Here is a 23,775-nt window from a genome sequence, read left to right on the forward strand (position 1 = left end):
CAGGCACATTTAGGGGAAGGCTGATGCATACACAGCTGATAAGGCAATAAAAGTTGATGAAGGATAGAAAGAAGGTGATTACAGTTGAACAAGACTCCTGTGAAGTGTAAACACAAGTATCAACCAATTGGGACCAACTGTATAATGCAATGCCGATGATTCTAAGAAAAGTACCTGCTGTCAGTCCCAGGAATGATAGGTATTGAAAAATTACATCAATTTATCAGTTTCCAATTGTTATTCATTTGTTTTTAGTGGTCAGTCATTGAATACAAAACATTTTGATATGTTTACATTTACACATAATTAAACAAATATTTGATAAGATTGATTCATTTTTTGCCCTTCTTAGTGGATAAGTGGATCTTGAAATATGATGAAACAGCACCATTTTACAAATGCACTATGAAATCTAAAACCTTCAGTATAGCATATTTTCATCTAAAAGTAAATTACTTGGCAAATATTAGTGTTGCTACAAGAGATATTCGGCACCTACACCTAAAGCAGGTGCAAAAAGAGCCAAATTAACCTTTCCACATCCTACTCTTATCCAGCAAGTTTACTATGAATGCATAGGTGTTTGGGGGCATCATTCAGTAAAACAAGGCATGCGTGAAGCCTAACCCCCGGTTGTTTTGACAGGACTATAAAGGCTACCATCAGCGATTCACTGACCCAAAATTCATGTATTTGACCTTGGATGGCTGCTTGCAAGGCCAAGTGCAGGGCTGGGCTGAGTTGAAGGCCCACCTCAGTGTTCTAGCACGATTGAATTTTTTTTTAAAAAGACAATAACACGAAATGGCCCACAAACCGTCCTCACCCCACACTTGCATTCATCCCTCACTACTCCCATGCCAACTCATGGCGTCTCATGCCCCCATCTGCCATGGTCCTTGATACCCTCCATGCCAACTTATGTCTGTGGACCCATCTATGGCCCCCCATATACTCCCATTTGCTAACATATGTCACTTTACCATGGCGACACATAACCTGCATGCCATGCTATGCCTCTGTACCCACCCCATTGTCGCTAATAACTTGCATACCACTTATCCACCTCAAATGGCCTTCCTATGCCAAACGGATGCCAATTTATGCCAAACCAATCCCACCACCTTCTGTCGTTAGCCTGCTATGCTAACTCACCCAGTATTCAGCATTGGTAAACTTCAAGACACATGCTGAGATAAAAAAAAATTCACTCATGAAAGAAACCATCTCATTGATTAAAATTGAATTGCTTTTAACTTCCTTTAATCTCTTATTGAAACAAGCATTGAAACTCAGTTTCACTTCAATGGGCTTAGAACCACTTAGAGAGGGAACTGCCAATCAAATTGTGAATTGGCAAACATCTCACTGTGAAAATGAAAGTTTGTGAAATCAGTTATGAAATTCCAATCTTGTAACAATAACCTCAATCAATCAATATCTAAGGTTACCTGACTTATTCAAATGCAGGCCTCCAGACAGATTTTTGCAATGATGGAGATTCTATTGCTGCACCAAACAAATGTCTATGCAACACTTTTACCCCTAAAAATCTATGACATTACTTCACAGATGAGCAGTGAAACCTAACAAATATTATTGTAGGAACACAAACAGGCTATTCAACTTGTCCAGCATTCTCCACCATTGAACTACTTTTAACTTACTTTAATCTCTTATTGAAACAAGCATTGAAACTCATAGTTGCTGAACACCTACCTCAATGCCAATTTCTTGTGCTGTGCTATCTCTATATCCTTCAATATCATTAGGAATGCACTCAATAATTAAGCTACTACACCCTTTGGGCTAGAGAATTTTAAAAGATTCACCATTCCAGATGAAGAAATTCCTTAACATCCTCAGTCTTAAATGACCTAACCTTTTATTATGTTCCTGATTCCAGACTTACCAGCCAGAGGAAAGGTATTAGTAGCTTCAATGAAATCACCAAACTTCAAAACACTACAGAATACATGCTTAGTTTCCTTATTTGTGCCTCATACATCAAACTCAACATCCCAGGAATAAGTCGTGTGAACCTCCAGTGCACAATCTCTGTGGGAGATATATCCTTTCTTAGAGACCAAAACTGTACAAAATACTCCAGATGCATCTCACCAAAGCTTCATGCAATTGCAATATGACATCTTTACTTCTGTTCTCAAATCCCCTTGCGATGGAAGCCAATACGCAATTCCCTTCCTAATGGTTAATGCACCTGTCCAACAACAAGGACATGCAGGTTTCGTTGGACATGAATACTTCCCAACCACCCACCATTTATGAAATACTTCGTCTTTCTGTTTTTGCTACGTAGATAAAGAGCAAAGATCCCCTGAAAAAATAATTACAATGTTGTTATGGAGCACCATTTCAGCTGCTAAATATTTTGAATGACATAAATATATGCATGGATGGAAATTCATTAATTTGTATAAGTATTTTAGCCAAAGAAAATGGGTTGACACGGCACCAGACAAACTACTTGTGCAAATTCTAAATGTCTTGTTTATTCAAAAGTTAAAAGACTACTTTGTATTATACTTTGTATCTTCAGAGTAGCACATTAAGTGCATAAAATCACATAAATTATGGCAAAAATGAAAATTATTAATCCTGTCACACCAACCTGTTCTGATCCTACATTCCTGGATTTTCCCAGTATATCATTCTTTCTTTTATTAAAGTGCTAAAACTCTTTTACAATACAAGAGAATAGCACTGAGAAATTGGTTGGCAAGCACCAAAGCCTAAAATTAGTCAATCCTACAAAATCACTGTTGGATTGCCACACTACTCCTACACAAGTTTAATCCTCTGATGCTGGCTGTCCGGATAGGCAGAGTGGTCTTCCACTGGACACTTTCTTTGCAGCATAGGATCATCAGGACAAAGACAAGACCCATCCTCTTTTTATAGCACTAGTTGCCATATTCTGATAAGTCCTAATTCAGCAACACACTGAAAAGCACTTAAACAGAATGACAGTTGGTTAGGGTGGCAGCGTGAAGTCAGTTGTATAGTCGCCCAAGAGTTGGATATCGTTTGTCATTTTATCATAAGTAAGTTGCATCTACCCAAGTCTCTAACTCAACATCAGAGACATTTGTGCAGGCTCCCAGGGAGTTTGAGAATTCCCAACAGGAATTTAAACTTACTGAGCAATTCCTGCAAAGGCAGTATATTGGTACTTCAGAGGAATCCTAACATTTTTCTTTAGAATACATCCAGCCTCCAGTGATTCAGGGTTGGGAAATCTAGGTCATAAGCATATTCTGCACCAGACACGAGGTGCCCCCAGTATGGTAAAAGCAAGGAGGACTCCAAAGCTTGTACTTGAAACGGCCCTTTGCACTACAAATAAAAAGGGCTTAATTATAATTTTGAAGGCCTCTTCACGAATCGGTCATCCCAAAACACATTTGCACTTGGCCAGCTGCATTCAGGAAAATATAGAGCACAAAGCTTGATAGCTTACAAAATCAGAGAGTTTGTGATGTAGGATTTACCCATGTCCAAAGCTGCAGATGTAGGAGGCACATGAATTTTATGCTGCCTGCTAACCAACAGAATGGCGGTGTGCTGCCAGTGTTAACAGTTTTTAAATGGCTACATCTAAAAGCCTAAAATTGAGAGGCTAGCATCAGTTATAGCTGTCGTCTACTATTTAATCATAAAGCTGTAGACCTTTTAATGGAGAGGTGCATTGTACAACTGAATCTAACCTGGAAAACATATGGCACAGCATGGATAAGAGCAGACTCCCAACATTTTCTATTGCTTTATTTGAAGCACTGATCAAGGAAATTGGGAAGAGGAAAGCTGTTATCTTATCTTTTAACAGCCAGGAGACTCTTCAAACAAGCTTTCAAAAGTGTTGGAACCAAATAGCTGTGGTAGTCAATCCCAGGAGCTGAAATCTGAGAAGTAGAGATGCAGTTGTAGTGCTGCAATAAGCTCAATGACTTCACATGAACTGGTCAAGGTCAGTGAATATATCTTCGAATGCCATATCCTATCAATTGTATCATTAGATTCAGACATTGTACAATACACTACACCCCCATCACTCGTCTACCAACAATCTCCATCAATCATGATTCATACCTCATGTTCACTGCTGCAAGCCTCACACCCAATTTGACAGTTTGCACACTTTAGTAGTGATTTAGTAATGCTACCCATATGACCCCCAAAAAAATTGCATCACATTCAATAATATGCTTCTCTCTCTCTCTCTTGCTATACAAGATGGCACATAACCAGAGGTGACAACAGCACAGTTTCAAATGGAAGAAATTATATTTACTATCATTGGAGCACCCATTTTCTAGATATGAAAGACAAAGGGATAGGGTGGGAAAATCGCCTTGAAGTAGATCAGCCATGATCCAGTTGAATGGTGGTGCAAGTTCAAGGATGTGAAAGGCCTACATCTGCTCCTATTTCCTATATTTCTATGTTCCATTGCTGAGGCAGTAGCCAGCAACAGGGCTGGAACTATTGTAGGCAACAGCATCCTTATACCCAATTCTCATATTCCATGTCATCCCATAATTACTTCTGATTTTGAAACTCCAGGTGTGCCAGCATGTATTTTTTACCCTACCCTACTCCCCCTTACATGCCTACTTTGTGTATTTTTCCTTTCAGACATCCTAAAACTGACACCTGACCAAGCAGCATTAATAGAGCGAGAAAACAACAATGAAGAAACCCGATCACTATTGCACTTGCAGCCACTCACAAATGCTGACACTACGTATAATTCACAAAGATAACTTAAGAGACAGGAAGCACAAATCATGAGACATAAGGATCAAACCAAGGCAGGGTCCACTGCTGGCAAAGGAAGTTTTTAAGAAAATGCCACGAGTAAGGCCTGGTCATAACAGACAACCTATTTTCTTACAGAGATAAATACTAACCTATTTTATCAGAGAGATAAATACAAGATCCCATGACAACACCCTCGATATAGACAATGGTATCTCCTCAATGACATCATCATCTGTTTGAGGGACAGCAAGGTCATTTACATCACTCACACCATGACAGGAGCTGACGATTGTTGGACTGACCATCGTATAATCTATCAGTCGGGCCTAAAACATCGATGGCCAAAGCAGTTCCAGAGGAATTTCAATATTGATCGACTCAAAAGTCTGTAAAAAAGACCTACTCAGTCAGCGCCTCACAATCAACTTCATGACACTCACCAAGAAGGAACCACAGTGCCTATTTTGCCCTTAAATCCATCATAAACAGCACTGTCCGAGGAAACACCAAGACTAGTTTGACAAGAATGGCCAGAAGATTCAGGAACTATTCAATTTGAAGGACAAGATGTTCCTGAACTGGAAGCACCACTCGAAGGAAGGAAAACAGGTGTACATACAAATGAAGATCAAGGCCCAACTAAAAATCATTGGCCAAAGTAGAGATGATGGATGGAAAGAGTACAGGCAATCCAACAACTTGCTGACAGCCATGACGTGAGGATTCTTCCTCTACTGTCGAAGCACCCAAGGGCGTACCCCACTGGGAGTGAACAACTGAATGGCACTCATCAGGAACACAGGCAGACAGCGCTCAATGAAAGGACCGTTTTGAGAACTTTCATAAACAATATTGAGCCCTTGATGCGAGTGCCCTCAACCACATCCAACAGCATGTTACCCTCCATCACCTGAATATAACCCCAGCCTGATATGATGTTGAAAATGATATTGACAGCTTAGAACCAAAAAAACCGTTGGCACAGGTAGAATCCCACTTAAGTACTGAAATATGACAGACAAGCACTTATGGCTCCTATACACAACCATATCTCCTTCATCTGGAAGGAGGCCATGCAAGTGAATTTCCTCAACACTGGAGATGTAGTCATCCTCAAGAAAGGAGATAAGACCAATTGTAGTAACTACAGACTCTCACTGCTGTCATCCACATGGAATGTCATTGCAAAAATTCTCAATCACATCTTCCCAGTGGTTGAAAAGCTCCTCCCAAAGTCATAATGTGAATTCTGTCCATCAAGAGTCACATGTCAAATCCAAGAAAACTGCAGTGAGAGCAGCAATCCCCAGCCTTGGCCTTCTTTAACCTCAAAGGCTCTGTCAACTAGGATTAATTATGGAGTATTCTCCTCAAAATTTTGGCTGCCCAAAGAAATTCATCACAATCTCCACTTACTGGATAACAACATGCAAGCCATAATCCTCCAGAATGCATCACCAAAAACTCAACAAATACTAGGGCTTTTTAACTAGGACTATGTTATTACACCAATGATCTTCTTCCTCCACCGCAACATTTCACCCCGTATCCATAATGCTTCCTCTTGGAGTAGCTTCTCTACAGGACAAGCGGAAAACTGTTCAAACTGTTTCATTTGCAGTCTATAATTAAGAACACCTAACTCTATTAAGTTGCGGTATGCAGACACCCTTGCATGTGCACACACTCAGAGACCGAGCTCCAACCTATTGTCTGTGCATTAATGAAGGCGAATGAGAGAATGCATCTAAGGCTAAACATCCAGCAAACAAAGAACAAAGAACAAAGAAAATTACAGCACAGGAACAGGCCCTTTGGCCCTCCAAGCCTGAGCCGATCCAGATCCTCTATCTAAGCCTGTCGCCTATTTTCCAAGGATCTGTATCCCTCTGCTCCCTGCCCATTCATGCACCTGTCTAGATACATCTTAAATGACGCCATCATGTCCGCCTCTACCACCTCCGCTGGCAACACGTTCCAGGCACCCACCACCCTCTGCGTAAAGAACTTTCCACGCATATCTCCCTTAAACTTTTCCCCTCTCACCTTGAAATCGTAATCCCTAGTAATTGAGTCCCCCACTCTGGGCAAAAGTTCTCAACCAGCTTGCTCTTGCTATGCAACATGATCCCCCACTTTTCTTGGGCTTGACTATCCCACCCCAAACTCTCAAGATCCATGTTGAGTCATGAGGACAATGCAGATCAATTCTCATGCCCTGGAAGTCTCCGTTCAGAGAGGGAAAAGAAAATCAATGATGAAATTCAATATCGCTTCAGTATGCCAGCATGGTCTTTGGACATCTGAAGAACATGGTATTTGATGACAAAGACCTCAAACCAGACACCATGCTCATGGTTTGCAGTGCAGAAGAGTTACCTGGTTTTCTGTATGTGTTGGAGACATGTACAGCAGCCATCTCAAATTCCTAGGGAAAGAACATCAGAAATGATTCTGTAAAATCCTGCAAATCCACGGCAGGACAGGCACTCTAAAATCAGTGTCCTCTTTCAGGCTAATCTCCCAGTATCAACACACTGGTGACTGTCTACCATCATTGGGTGGACCAGATCACTGGCAAAAGACATCCAAAACAGTGTGGTCCATCACAACAAACGGATTCCAGGGATGCAGCAAAAACACTTCAAGAACACCCTCAAAGTCTCAAGAACACCCTCAAAGTCTCCAAGAAAAATGCAATATTCCCACCAACTTGTGGAATTCTCTTACTCAAGACCACTCATTAAAAGAAACATATACAAAAGCAATTATCCATCTCAAGCACCTCTGGCAGGTCCATGTGGAGGCCAAGCATAAACAACGTGCAAAAACCCACGTACCCTACTCAGTCACCTCTTCTACATCACCCAACAAATTTGTGGCAGGGTGTTCAGATCCAACATTTGGCTGCTTAGGTCAGCACAGGACCTATAACTTCAGTGTGGAAGAAACTCATCATCACCCTCAAGGGACTGCCTCGATAGGAAAATTAAGTGATAGAGATTGTGGGCTTGGAAGCCGTCGTTGAAGGTGTTTTGGTGAGTTGCTGCAGTGCATTTGTATGTGGCATACAATGCTGCAGTAGTAGTGGAAGGAGTGAACATTTAAAATGCTGGATGGTATGCTTTACCCTGGATGGTGTTGATTGACTTGAGTGTTTTTGGAGCAGCACTCTTCCAGGAAAGTGGACAGCATTCCATCACATATTTGATTTGAGCTTTGTAGATGGTGGGTAGACTCTGGGGAGATAGAAGATGAATTATTTGCTGTTTATTTGCTAGCTTCTGATCTGCTCTTGTAACCAAAGTATTTTTGTGACTTATCAGTTCAGTTTCTGGTCAATTCTAGCTCCCAGGATATTGATAGTGGAATGTTGATCCTGCAATAAAACCACTGAACGTCAAAAGGGAATAGTTCAGCTGTCTCGTTAGGTTTTGTTATTGCCTGACACTTTTGTGGTTGAATTTTATTTACTTGCCGCTATCAGCCCAAGCCTGATAGTTGTTCAGTTCTTGCTCCATACTGACACGATAGTTTTAGTATCTCAGGGGCTGCAAATGTACTCAATCATGTGAATACCCCTCTCTGACTTAATGATGGAAGAAGTCACTGGTGAAGTAGTTGAAGATGGTTGGGTTTGGGGCACAACCTGAGGAACTCCTTCAGTGGTGTTCTAGGATTAAATGGTGTCCTTTTAATTATTGAGTTCAATTAAATATGTTTCATGCAACCTTTTTTTTTAAACAGGCCAGCTTTGAATTAGTTAAGCATACTTTCTGTAACGGAAAAGAGCTTTCACAGTGGCTCGGACACATTTATATTTAGAACAAAGTTTACACACATTTTCTGGTTTCAAATTTCAAAAGACAGACTGGATACAGAAATGTTCAGACAGTTGATGATGTTCATTACAACAGATTAAAATATTCCATTGTATCCGATCTTCCATTCTTATGAATTGCTCCATAGTGATCCATATCTAAAATGGCCCACTGTGTCAGATAATTATAGAATCTAGGTTCACCCACAGCATGTCCTTGATTTAGGCTACACTGTCAGACACTGAGTAGAGGCAAACTATCTGCTCATGAGAAGGGACAGAAATAGGATTAGTAAATCTGAAATGGGGAAATAAATAAATAGACAGATAAATAAATAAAAATGGGATGAAATGCATTTAAAATAAGTGCTGGCAAGGCTCACCTCTCCAGTTCTGTGCACCACAGAATATCCTCCTTCCCATTCATGATAACTGGGAAATGCTGATCCTTGCCCTGCTTGATGGAGTTCGACCTGGTCGTTATGGTCCTAACTTTGCTAAACTGGAGAACATTGCAATACAAAAGGTCAGAGTCCATGTCTTGAATTAGACAATTAAAACCTCAATTTCAAATAGTACAAATAAATTATTACCTCTATTCTACAACAGAGTAATATTGGTAATAACTCCACATATCTAAAGATTTTTTCAAATGGACTTGACAGAAAGACGAGGCTGAGATAGGTCTAACAGTGTAGTCCCAGCTCTCTGACTAGTAGCCTTCCTGAGAGAGAAGTTCTAGCTGAATGTATTGAAATGTGGTTTCTTATTATGAATAATTATGCTGAAGTGAACGGAGATATAACATAAAACTTAAATAGAAATTCACCCTCCCCTTTTTGCCTCATATTGCCAAAATTAACATTCAAAAATGTTCAACTCAAAGTGTAAAAAGTTGATTACATTTATGAAGTCTTGTGAAGTCATGGAACAAGAAAAGCAATCAGTCAATTTCATCCTCAAGAAATCTATTTGACTAAATTTAAAGCTAATATGTTGCAATATTGGCAGTTACTTGGATCACACCCAACGGTGCTTTCAAACAATGAACTTGCTGGAATCTGCAGGGCAGAGGAAGGGTATTTAATTGACATAGGTCAGACAGATGCAAACTGCCATTTCAGGTGCATTTCTAATGCCTGTTTCGATTATGGTTTAGAAGACAGACACTGGCCTATGCGTGAGTTTTCTCAGGCCCTCCACAATTTCAGCCAGTATTGTATTAACTGCCTGGGTACAAGGGCTCATCTGGGGATTTTTAAAAACATTTTTGAAAGTCCAGCCCACTTGTCTCTCCATTGGGCTCATCGTTATGATCACAATTGACATGTTGATCTGCATTGTAATTTAACAGCAGTTTCTGAATCTCCAGATCTCAAAAGCAACTAAGATTAGATCAATTTAAAATATCAAAACTGAGATTGATAGATTACATTACATAAGGGTATTAAGGGAAATGGAACTGAGGCAGATAAATGAAGTTGAATTACACGTCAACTCACAGGAACACGGTGGCAGAGTGATAATTTCACTGGATTTATAATTCAGATCTCCAGGCTAATGTGGTACGAACCCAAGTTCGAATCTCCCTGTGCTAATCTGAAATTTGACTTCAAATTATTGAATTGAATGGTGACCACAACATCATTGCTAATTGTTGTAAAATCCATCTGGCCCACTAGTGCTCTTTAGAGAAGGAAATCTACTATCAATATCTGTTCTGGGTCAATATTTGATTCCAGGCCATTTGTAATGTTTTGTCTATTAACTCTGAAATGATGGAGCATACCATTCAGTTTTATAAAACTGCTCCAAAGTTCGAAGGAAAAGGAATGAAACGCAGCCTATCAATCCTGCAAAGTTCTCTTGATTAATATCTGAAGGCTTGTGCCAAAATTGGGGAAGTTGTCCTACAAATTACTCAATCAGCAGCCTGACACCAATCTGATATGACATGATATGATAAGATATGATCTTCAACTCTTGACTTGTGTTCCAGACACCACAATCCTTGGTATATCCTGTCCCAGCAGCAGAACAGATCCACCACAGGTGGCAGCACAGTGGTACAAGGCTGAGAGGGAGTTGCGCTGGAAGTCCTCATCATCGTCCCTAGACCTCATAAAGTCTCATTGCTTCAGAGGTAAGTAAACCTCTTGCTGATTACAACCTATCGCTCCGCCTTTTGGTTGATGAGTCATTACTCCTCCATGTTGAGCATCACTTGGAGGAAACATTGAGGATACGAGAGTTTAGAATTTAATCTGTGTGGGGAACTTCAACGTCCATTATCAGGAGTTGTTTAGTAGCACCACTACTGATTCGATTGGTTGCGTCTGAAAAAAGACTGAATTTGTGGAATTTGGCGAGGAAACCAACAAGAGGGAATTGCTTAAACTACCTCATCCTCACGAATCTGTCACATTTGCATCTGTCCATAACAGTATCATTAGGAGTGACTACCACAGTCATTGTGGAGACAAATAGATATAGCAACTGAGTACTGGGAGTTCACGAGACACTGTGGGCCTTCATCAGCAGCAGAATTATACTTAGCCACAACCTGTAACCGTAAGGCCTAGTATGTCCCCTATTCTACCATTACCCTCAAGTTGGGTGATCAGACCTGATTCAATGAAGAGTGCAGGAGTGTGTGCCGGGGCAGCACCAGTTATGCCTAAAAATGAGGTGTCAGCCTGGTGAAGCTACTTGCATGCTTGCTGGTTTATGCTACTTTGCAACAGACAAATCTATGTGATCCTTCTACTAATGGATAAGATTTAAGCTCTGCAATCCTACCACATTCAGTCACAAACTGGTAGACAATAAGACTACCAAATAGAGAAGGCAGCTCCACAAATATTCCTATCCTCAAATATGGGGGTCTCCAGCACATTAGTGCTAAAGATAACGCTGCAGCATTTGCATTCACCATCAGCCGGAAATTCTGAGAGGATAATCCATTGTAGCTTTCTCCTAGAGTTATACACAATTTTACAGCACAGAAAGAAACCCTCTGGTCATGTATCTGTGCCGATCATCAAGCATCCATCTATTCTAATCCCATTTTCTAGCACTTGGCCCTTAGTCTAACATGCAATGGCATTTCAAGTGCACTTTCAACTAGTTCTTAAATGTCTTGAGGGTTCCTGTCTCTGCCACCCTTTCATGCCATGAATTCCAGGTACCCACAAACCTCAGAACTTTGTACGCTTCAATCAGATCTCCACTCAGCTTTCTCTGCTCTAAGGAGAAGAAACCCCAGCCTACCTAGTGTCTTCTAATAGCTCAGTTAGCCCAGTCCAGGCAACATCCTGGTGACTTCCTTCTGTACCTTCTCTAGTGCAGTCACATCCTTCCTATTGTGTAGCAACTAGAACTGCACACAATACTCACCACCCTCTGATACATCATTTTCTTATGGACAATAAGATGGGCAGTAAATGCTCAGCCAGTGACAAGAGTCCCATGAGTGAATAAAAAAAAACTCCAACTCCGGCCTAACATAACCTCCTTGCTCTCATATTGAATGCCTTGATTAATAAAGACAAATATTCAATATGCTTTAACTACCTTATCTACCTATCCTGCTGCTTACGAAGATCTATGGATATGTAAACCAAGATCACTCTGATTCTTTGTACTTTCTCAGGTCCTACCATTCAATGACTACTCCCTTGCCACGTTAGTCCAAATTCCATTTGCCACTGTTCAACCGATCTTACAAGCTATTTTGTCCTACAGTCTAAGGCTTTCCTCCCAGCTATTTACCACACCATCAATTTTCATGTCATCTGCAAATTTATTGATCACATTTCCTAAATTCATGTCTAGATCATTAATGTACACAACAGACAATAAGGGACCCAACACTGTGGTATGCCACTGGACACAAGCTTCCAATCACAAAAACACCCTTCAACTATCATTCTCTGCTTCCTGCCAATAAGCTATTTTGGATCCAACTTGCCAAACAGTCCTCAATCCCACGGGTTCTTAAATTTTAACCAGTCTACCTTGTGAGACCTTGTCAAAAGTCTCACCAAAGTTCATATAGGTAGCATCAACGGCACCATCCTCATGTACATGTCTAGTCACCTCCTCAAAAAATCCAATCAAATTTATTAGACGCGACCTTGTAAAGCCATGCTGACTATCTTTGACTAATCCTTGCCTCTCCAAGTACAAATTAATTCTGTCTCTCAGAATTCTTTCCAATAGTTTCCCTAGCACTTCATCTTTACTATGGACGTTCAGTCCCTATACATGTTCATACTCCACAAGGATGACCTACAGGCCCTCAGCTTTTTCCTCTCCAACAGACCCATCCACTAACCCCCCAACCACCTCCCACCCCACCCCCCGCATACCCTTCTTCACCTCGCCAAACTAGTTCTCACACTCAATAACTTTTCCTTCAATTCTTCACACTTTCTCCAAATCAAGGGGGTTGCCACGGGCACTCGCACGGCCCCAGCTACGCCTCCCTGTTTGTAGGTTAAGTTGAACAGTTCCTCTTCAGTACGTACACCAGTATTGTTCCCCAACTCTTCCACCGTTACATCGATGACTGCATCGGTGCTGCATCCTGCACCCAGGCTGAACTGGGACAGTTCATTGATTTCGTTAATAACTTCCACCCCGCCCTCAAATTCACTTGGTCTATCTCAGACACCTCCCTCCCCTTTCCATTTCCGTTTCCGGTGACAGTTTACGGACCGACATTTACTATAAACCCACAGATTCCCATAGCTACCTACACTACACCTCCTCCCACCCTATATCCTGCAAAAACTCCATCCTGTTTCCCCAATTCCTCCATCTCCATCATATCTGCTCTGACAAGGAGATGTTCCACTCCCAAGCATCCCAATGTCTACCTTTTCAAACAACGCTCTTTTCTCCCTCTGTCATCCAGACAGCCTTCCAATGTGCATCCTCCATTCCCCGCTCCACAACTCTTAACCAACTCCACCCCAAACATAATAAAGATAAGGACCCCTTGTCCTCACATTCCACCCCACCAGCCTCCGCATCCAACATATCATCCGCAAACATTTACGCCAACTCCAATTAGACCCCACCACCCAGAACATCTTCCACTCCCCACCCCTTTCTGCCTTGCCACTCCTCAGTTCATGTCACACTCCCCACCAACCACTCCAACCCGCCCGGTACCTTCCCCTGCAACCATACAGCACCTCCCTCACCTCCATCCAGGGCTCTAAACAGTCCTTCCAAGTGAGACAGAGCTTCATTTGCATCTCCTCCAAACTAGTCTATTGCATTCGGTGCTCCCAATGTGGTCTTCTCTACATCTGGGAGACCAAACCTAGACTAGGTGCCCGTAATGGCCAACCTAACCTCCTGGTCACCGCCCATTTCAACTCACCGCCCCACTCCCCCTCTGACATGTCCACCTTCAGCCTCCTCCAGTGTTGCAACAACTTGGAACACAAATTTGAAGAACACCACCTTATCTTCTGCATGGGCACCCTACAGCTCGGAGGATTCAACATGGAGTTCTCCAATTTCAAATAACCTTCCCACCCATGCCCCAGCTCCCTTTCCAGCCCCACCTCCTTCCTTCCACTTCACCTTCTGACCCTCCCTTCCAGCCACCAACCGGATTCATCCCTCCCATCGACCAACCAGGTCGTACCTACTACCAGTCCTATCACCATCTATCACCACTATTCCGACTTCACCCCTCCGACCCGCTACCTGCAGCTCCCCCTGCTCCCACATCGAGTCCTAAAGAAGGGTAATGCCTGAAACATTGACTGTTCCTTTCCTCCAGTTGCTGCCTGGTGTGCTGTGTTCTTCCAGCCTCCTGTCTGTCTACCTTGGATTCCAGCATCTGTAGTTTTTTTTTGTCTCTAACCAATATTTGACAGCATATGGAATCAGGGAAAGCCCTAGCAAAAATTGGGAATTGGGGAAAAATACACTGGAGTCATAACTTGCACAAAGGAAGATGGCCCTGTTGTTTGATGTCAGTCATCTTAGTTCCAGGACATCTCTGCAGGAGTTCCTCAGTGTAGTGTCCTAGGCCCAACCATCTCCAGCTGACTTACCAATTATCTTTCCTCTACCATAACAGAAGTGGGGATATTTGCTGATGATTGCACAAAGTTCACCATCATTTGCAAATCCTCAGATATTACAGAAATCTGTGTCCATATGTAGCAAAATCTGAACAACACCCAGGCTTGGGCTCATAAGTGGCAAGTAACATCTACGCCATACAAGTTTCAGCAATTGACCAGCTCCATCAAAAGAGAATATAGTCAGCACTGTTTGATGTTCAACAGCATTCCTATTGCTGAATACTCCCACCATCAATATACTGGGGATTACCACTGGCCAAACGGAAAGCCATATACATACTGTGACCACACCTCCTGTATCTCCAATGTCTGTCTATCATGTACATGGCACAGTCAAGACTGTGACGGAATACTCTCTACTTGTCTGGATGGGTGCAGCTCCAACAACACTCATTAGGCTTTACACCACCCAGGCCAAACCATCCCATTCACCACCTTCAACATTCATTCTCTTCACCACTGAGACACAAAGCAGCAGCTATATAAAATGTAGTGCAGTAACTCACCAAGGTGCCTTCAATGGCAAGTTCCAGAACCACGATCTCTACACGATAGAAGGACACATGCAGCAGATTTCCAGGTAGACCATCATTTCTTTACCTTCCCAATGTTCCTCTTTGTCCAAAGAATATTGCTGCTGTAGGGTCTTTCCCAAGTACAGGCTTCTCTTAACATTGCGGTATGCCTCTGGACCAGAAGCTTCAGATTAGAGTTCCAATCTGAGACTTGATGACCATGGATGGTCAGTCTGCCTATGGTAGGCAGTAAGAGCAGGAGAGTCTCCTAGTCATCCAGAGACATGCAGCAGCTGCAGCTCAATAGCCTCCCCAGGTTAAGATTCCATCCACAGGTTCTTGCCAAAGGCTATACTTACTTTACACTGTGCCAATAAACATTACTTCTACTGCACCAGAATAATAGTTTAATTTTCGAAACACATATCTTTTTGCTCATCCTGATTGTTCATAACTGCAGAGTCAACGTATGAGGAAAAGCCATCTAGGGGTTTAAATTCCTGAATGCTATCAAGTGACTCATGCTGAAAATTTCCACATGGAAAATGAATTAGGACAATGATCATACCTGGCTATGATGCATTTAAGAACATTTTAAGTAGAAGCAGGAATAAACCATTCTACTCTCAGCCTTTCTGCTCCATCATTCAATATGGCCATGGCTGATGTTTAACCTCAATTCCACCTCCTCGCATTATTCCCACATCTCTTAAACCCCTTAGTATCTAAACACTTAATGATTTTTAATTTAAAGAGACTCAACAACTGCGTATCCACAACCTTCTGGAACAGAAAATTGCAAAGATCTATACCCTTTGAGTGAAGAAATTTGGGTTCAAATAGCCCATCAACATACACTGTTAAAGTTCATGTGAGAATGGCTGTTTTGGTATGGTTCTAGAGTGTTGTTAGTTTTTTATGTCTCATGTCACAAAAACATATCAAATTCAAGCCCACAACTTTTAGCTGCTTGGCATATGTCCTTGAAACAATAAGATATGGAACTAGACTCTAGCAATCGTCAATATTCCCTGAAAAGTTTAAACTGTGCAGTAGTTTTAGACTTGTGCAAACTGATTTCATTAGAACTCTCAAATGTCAGAAATGAGATAAAATGCAAACAAACAAACAAACAAATAAGCAATCTGAAAATATAATTTCATAACCCATTCCAGAGTCAACAGCTTTATATTGAAAAGAATTCTCTATGTCAGCAACAGGGTACACTATACTTTTCATATCAAATTGTGATCAGTGCAAGTTACCACAGCGCTCTACATCGAACAGGAAAATGAAAGCATTGCTGTGGACTTGTACTAATCAGTATTTATATTGAGAAAGCTGTCAGAGAGAAGAGACTTTAATGGTGTGGTCTTAAAACAGCCCATAGTAGTTCCATGCTTACACATTTTGAGATTGAAATATACAAGAACTTCTAAAATATAGAAAGTGTCGAATATAAAGAAGAATAGAATAAAATGATAAAATCTATTTGATTCATGTCATTTTAGGCTTACCTTTGCTATCCTACCATGCTCAAGGCAGTCCTGGAGTTCCAGTTTATCTGCTGAAGAAGCAACCAGGGGCCTGAGAATGTGGAAAATCTGACTTCAGTGCCAAATATTCCATGTATTTTCTGTATCAAGCATTTTTAAGCAATCCTTGAAGGCATTTCTTCATGTTATTAGAGGACTAATCATAGTAACAGCAATAGCTAAAATATTTACTATGAAGAAATGTAACCAAAGTATTTAGAACAGTTATTACTAACATTATGTCAAGAAGTAAGTTGTAAATAGACAGTGACAGACAGAATATGCATCACAAAGAAGAACAGCAAAGTAGTCACTGGCTAAAATGTAGCTTTTGCCAGAAAAAAATGATTTGAATGACAAGTTTGTGCTAAACAAGATTCCACTGCATTTATTTTAGGAGCATGATACTGGAACAGCATTTTTCAATAGCTCTGTACTGAAATTATACCACTTTGTATTAACTGTTAAGTATTCATTTTCGACAAAAATGATATAGGATTATTCAGCACAGATAGATACCATTCAATCCTTCCCTTTCAACTCAATGCGCCTGTCCAGCTCATTGAAAGATCTATCCTTTTATCATTCTCCCCTACTCTTTTTCCATAGCCCTGTAAATTTCTCTCCAAACAAAGGTGCTTCTAATCATTGGCAAGAATTTGGATTTACTATAAATATTACTATTTATTTACTGGATTACAACACTTATTTGAACAATAACTTGCAGCATTTTTAAGACTTTCTGTCAGTTATTGTGCATTGGTCCCTATTGCACATATAATATTACTCTCTCTGCCATTTAATGGAGGTTGTAACCAAATTAAAATAAACAAGTTAATACCCTCATTAATTTTGCAGTGAGGGAGATGATATGAATGCACATGCATTTGTACAACACCATTACTCCTCATAATTTCCAAATTGTAGAAATACTAACATTCATCAATTTCCCTGAATCTATCAAATACTCACATTTCAGACAAATGACTCCCTATGAATGGAAGGATTCTGTCTCTGAATCTAATCCAGTTTTAACAACATTTATTTAAATTATACTTGTCCCATATGACTACATTCATTGACCCTGCAGCCTTGAGTAATGTATATGTATACCTGAGATTCACAACAACGTACTCATCACCCAACACAGAACCTTTAAATTTATGTATCAGCATATCTGCAGGCCACAGAAAATTCATGCATGTAGCTATAAAGAATTCAATTCTCAAACACACACTAGACACTGAAAATGTGCCCATGACTGAATAAAAATGATACCAAACTCATTGTGATAGTAATCAAAGACACATACCCATTAATAACTAGAGTATCACTCAGTTAATTTCTACTAATGTAAATTTTAGCTCGAGTTAGGAGAATGAGCAGGAAGTGAAAACAAGACCTTATTCCAATATCCAAATTTTTCCTCAAGTAGGTATGAAAGTTTCATTTTGCAGTACAAAAATTAGGTTAATTTTGTAACGCAGATATGAAGGCAATAATGTTACTTATTTCAGTGGGTATTACATTGATTGGCAGAAATTTTGATGACACGTCTGTGCAGAGTACTGTAACCTCTTCATCTATTTGCTGTCAACAAGAAAGTAACAAAGACTTTAAATGGATCATCATTTTGCATTAAAATGATGACTGACAGTGCAAAATAACAATGTTCAGGCCTCTACCAAATAAAGCTTGAAGCAAGAAGTGATCATGAAAGTACAATAATCAAATTTCTACACGTATACACTGTGCATATCAGTGCTTATTAAATGACATATCAAACAACGGCAATTTTTTTGCCAAATCTTAAAATGTTAATAATTTTTTTTCAGTGTGATTTCCTCTGAAATAAGTGACAAAATGTACCCTACTAGAGAATAATGTAATAAGTCAAGGGAACAAGCATGAAATTTGAGTTTACAAGCAGATAACAACAGCTGGGAATTTCCCTAGTTCCGGCCTGATCTGCTTATTTAACTTCAACAATAAATCAGTGCCAATCAGTGCAGTTACCTGAGATTATTGTTGTAGCAAAGCTGTTCAATTAATAAAAATCCAATGGGATTCCTAACAAACATCTGTACAGGTTTTTTTTAAGAAATGATGATGGTCAATAACAGTAATGGGTTAAAATTTCCATGTTCGGTGCAACTAGGAGATTGCATTTGAAATTGTGCTTATTATACAGTATCTGATATAATCGCAAGTATTATTTCTTACAATTTGTTTGTGTTTATGGTGTTAACCTGTTGCAATTTTATTAAAATAGCTGAACATGGGTTTATCACTAAACATTTTCAGTAAGAGGGTCTAGTTTTTCCACTTGTGAATAACCTTATTGTAAATTACGAAAATGATTTTAAAAGGTTGTTCTTTACTATTTACTGGTTTCATGAGTTAGTCAGTTTTTTTAGTAAATTTAATTTTCTATCAATGTAAAAAAATTTAAAAGTGGGCCTCAGACTTCCTATAATCTCCTGAGAAAAGATATTCCATTAAGATCATGCTCAGATACTTACAATTGGTAGAAACTTGCCATCTATATCATTTTGATGTGGAACTTGGTCAAGTTTGAGAGAGCTTGTTTCAGCTTTGGATTTATTTTTAAAAGTAGCATATAAAATTGTAGAAACAGTTTACAGCTGTTGTAACCTATGCAGTAGTTTTGGTTATATTCGCCAGAATTACACTGCTACAACTATTGGAGAATCTCCCCTAATTTATTTCAATGTATCCTGTCAATGTGCTGTCAATTCACCCAACAAATAATTAAAATTTGGAAAACATATGTAGTACACTCAAACACTGCAGTCAATTGCATTCTTGTCACTCCATACAGAATATCATAATTTTTAAGATCAAAAGAGGCCATTAAGTTTAAAAGGCTAGTGCCTTTTTGTTTAAAACCTCAGCTCCCCTACTTTGTAGTTACACCTCAAATCTTTCTCCAGCAGCTAAAGTATTGCTTCTTGAACCCAATTATATTGTCCACTCTGATAACTGTATCTGAAAAATTTTTTCACATTCTATTATGCCTGGGGTGAAATTACTAACTGATCCTTCTCCTTACTCTCAATTTCCTTGTTCTTAAACCTATGTGAAGTGGATCAATGCCAGCTGTGCAAAAGAGCTTATAGCGAATTAACAGCCAATTTTTCACTGCAGCCGGGTTACTTTGTACTTAAATTCACAAAATAGTTTTAACTGTTTTGGAGACTGTTTTCATAATCTCAGTGTTGCTTTTACTTGATTTGAAATTAAAAAGCTTGCAAGGTGCAAAATGGGCTGTTTATTTGCTATGAACCCATTTTTTGCTGCTAGTATAGATCACTTTCACCCTATGGTCTCTGAGATATTGTTAATTCCCTTAATTAATTTGAGAACTGAACGAGGTCACTTCAAAGTTTCCAGTTCTTCAAAGAAGCCAAATTTAACTTTCTCAGTCTTCTCTAATAATATAAATTTCAACATAATATCACTCTTGTTGCTTACTTACTGTAAGTGATATATCTCCCTGTTCCCAAAAATTAATCTTTTCTTGTAGAACCAAAGCAGCTAATCAACCATAACACCACTCCAAACTATTTATTTTGTCTTATTCTCATTGCAAAGTTTTGCTAGTGGAATAATGTGTGAACTATAAATTGTTTGGATAAAGGTTTCTTATTTACTGGGCTGTGGCATAAATGATACACTACCAACAGGGTTATACTAAATAATGGATGAACAGTTCATATGGTTGCATGGAATCAGCATGAACCAGCGGAGATAATTTTTGATATTGGACCCTCATAACTGAAATCAAAATCAGGGCAAGTAACGTGAAATGTTCAATGACGCCTTACCTAATCAGTGTGTGACAACCAAGGTTTCAATTTCATATAATTAGAATTAACATTACTTTTACTTTCTAAATGAGATGATGCTAATGACAGCTCCAGGCATACTAAGATTTTAGCTGTTTCTTTAATAAATGGATTAATTCATGAATTTAAACAGCAGCCTTCTGAAGCATTGTGTGGAAAAATCAATTTGTACTCACACAGGCACTCATGGACGACAGGAATCACTTCCATTCCTTGAACATATAGATCCAAGGCACACCCAGTGCTAGGCCTCTGCTCTCAGGATCATTGAAAAGCTAGCTGTTGCTACCTAATTAGCATCTCTAATCAGCTCACAAGAGAGAAAGCTTTGAAAATTGCCCCTTGTATAACTCAGGAAGCCCGACTGGAAAGAAAAATTGTTTATTATTGAACACCAAAATAGAGACACAACTCCCTGCGTCTGCTTTTATTCTATTTTTCTACTTACTAATTGGGTCTGATTTTATTTTATAATCCAGAAGTGCTCGTACGCGAAAGTGAACAAAAGGCTTTCCCAACATCAAATCACCATGACGTTTTTTTTTTGTTTTTAGCTATTAACCACCACCAGAAATCACCCATGCAGCTAATTAGACATTTACATGCAAAGCCCATTATAGGCAATGCAAACCACCGGAGGGGGAGGCGGAGAAAGTGGGATGAGAATGGGTCTGCTTTAGTTTCCTCATCAACCTGATCAGATGTTATAACACTCTTCTGGAAGAGGTGGACTTGAAACCCAGGTCTCCTGACTCAGAGGTAGGAACAAACCACTGTGCCACAAGGGCCATCTGGGTCTGCTTTATATCTTTATTTTATCTAGAACTGTTATCACACACAACCAAACAACTTTCCCACCAAATTATTATGGGTCTGCGTTTTTTCCCTTTTTTAAAAAAAGTTAAGGGCAATACTAACATCAAATCGTGAGTGGGTGTCCATCTGCTTTATTAAAAATTGGGCTCAGTTGATGAGTTTCAGCTGGCCTGTTATCAAGGGAACTCATACTCAATGAGGAGATTAACTGGTAATTCCCCACAGGCCTCATAGGGGCTATCACAGCCTGTTGGAACATTGGTACTGAGAGTGGAGCAGCATGAAGGTGGTAGATTACCTTGATTATTTCAACTCTGACTTTAAAATAACCTTGAAATTATTCATTTTGCTACATTAGCAATTCACTGGTTTGTTTTTTAAAACTTTCATGATTCACATGGGAGTTTTAAGAGTACAGTAATATCAACTTTTCATAAAGGCCTGGCAACAATTTCTTTAAGTGGATATGGTCTTTACAGTTTTCACTTTTCATGTTTTGCTGTATTGCATCAATATAGCCAGGAACTGCCTTACTTAGTTATAATACTGGATTTATGCAGGCTTTCCATAATTTGATCAAGTTACTATACTAATTGCATTTGCAATTCACTAATTTAAAGAAACAAATATTAACAAACATGATTAGGACAATGAATAACTTGCAATGTATGGAACTGTAAAAGAATATTCTCTCAGTTCTTTTCAGCAGGATCTTGGAATAGCATTCTTTTGCATTTCATAAATCACCAATTTAACAATTTAATTTAATCACCAGATAAGCAGAAATTTCTTCAGCCAGAGAGTGGTGAATCTATGGAATTCACTTTCCTCAGAAGGCTGTGGAGGCCAGGTCATTGAGTACATTTAAGACTGAAATAGATAGGTTCTTGATTATCAAAGGGATCAAGGGTTATGGGGAGAAAGCAGGAGAATGGGGTTGAGGAACTTATCAGCCATGATTGAATGGCAGAGCAGACTCGATGGGCCAAATGGCCTAATTTCTGCTCCTATGTCTTATGGTCTTAGTGAATTTGAACACAAACAGCCCGCTATCATAGCATCATCAAAAATAGGAGCAGGAGTAGGCCATTTGGCCCTTTGAGCCTGCTCTTCCATTCAGTATGATCATGGCTGATTATCCAACTCAGTACCCTATTCTCGCTTTCTCCCATACCCTTTGTTCAATTTAGCACCAAGAATTATATCTAACTCTTCTTGAAAACACACAATGTTTTGGAGTCAACCGATTTCTGTGGCAAAGAATTCCACAGGCTCACCACTGTCTGGGTGAAGAAATTCCTCTCCATCTCAGTTCTAAATGGCATATCCCATATCATTAGTCTTTGACCCCTGGTTCTGGACTCCTAATCAATGGGATCATCCTTCCTCCATTTTCCTGTCTAGTTCTGATAGAATTTTATAGACAGATCAGAACTGTAGAACATAATGATTATTTTTTGTTACATACCTTGAATAATTTGAAAAATAAACAACTTGTCCTTAGCAGCCAACTTTAATGAGGACAATTTACAATTGTTTAAGACATTGTTCAATGAGTTTTAACTGATATAGAGGCTAATGCCAAATACATTCCTGTCTAATTAGCGTGCTTGTTAAAATACAACCATTTGTGTTTTAGACACATTGTGGCCATTAAAGACAATCTTAATTAAGTTTTGATGGAAGAATTTCTTCCTTATGAAACAGAAAAGTAATTCCTGAGCACTGAATTATTTTAAGTTTGAATAAAGGTCAGTGAAATTCACCTGGAACCAGGATTAAGTATAAACTGTTGGAACAAGGAATTAATACTGCATGTGACCTGTTTTTTGTTTCAATTTTCCATGTAAATTATGAATGAATCTTTCACAAATTAAGGCAAATGAGAGTCAATCATGAGTATCAGCAATGTTGATTATACCCAGGACATATCCATTAGTGTAGCACATACATGTCGAAGTTTAATGGGAGTTATTGAGATTTAAGGTTATTTTCTCATCAACATTGTTTGCAATCCATACATTGTCAGCCAGCATGTTCCAGTCATTGATCTTAATGGCATACACAATGAAGGATTGTTGACTGAGATATCAATGTTGTTCATTTTAGATATAATTTGAATCAGTAAATTGGGGAGGTGGCCATTTAATGGTATTATCATTGGACTGTTAATCCAGAGACTAGGTAATGGTTCTGGAGACCCAGGTCCAAATCCCACCATGGCAGATAATGGAATTTGAATTCAATAAAAATATGGAATTAAGAGTTTAATGATAACCATTAATCGATTGATAGATTGTCAGAAAAATTCTTCTGGTTCACCTTTAG

At 39.5% G+C, this 23,775-nt stretch overlaps 1 protein-coding gene across 1 annotated transcript in view; it reads right to left on the reverse strand.

The window, feature by feature from the left end:
• Nucleotides 1-23,775, reverse strand: part of LOC125485506 (DNA (cytosine-5)-methyltransferase 3B-like) — a 43,113-nt gene that overhangs the window by 13,638 nt on the left and 5,700 nt on the right. Inside the window, exons 3-4 of the mRNA XM_048608558.1 lie at nucleotides 16,745-16,814; nucleotides 8,986-9,104 (exon numbers count right to left, since the gene is read on the reverse strand). Of these exons, the coding sequence (XP_048464515.1) occupies nucleotides 8,986-9,104; nucleotides 16,745-16,814 (189 nt within the window). The remainder of the gene's footprint in view (nucleotides 1-8,985; nucleotides 9,105-16,744; nucleotides 16,815-23,775) is intronic.

Source organism: Rhincodon typus, chromosome 19 (assembly GCF_021869965.1).
Source record: "Rhincodon typus isolate 14 chromosome 19, sRhiTyp1.1, whole genome shotgun sequence".
NCBI lineage: Eukaryota > Metazoa > Chordata > Chondrichthyes > Orectolobiformes > Rhincodontidae > Rhincodon > Rhincodon typus.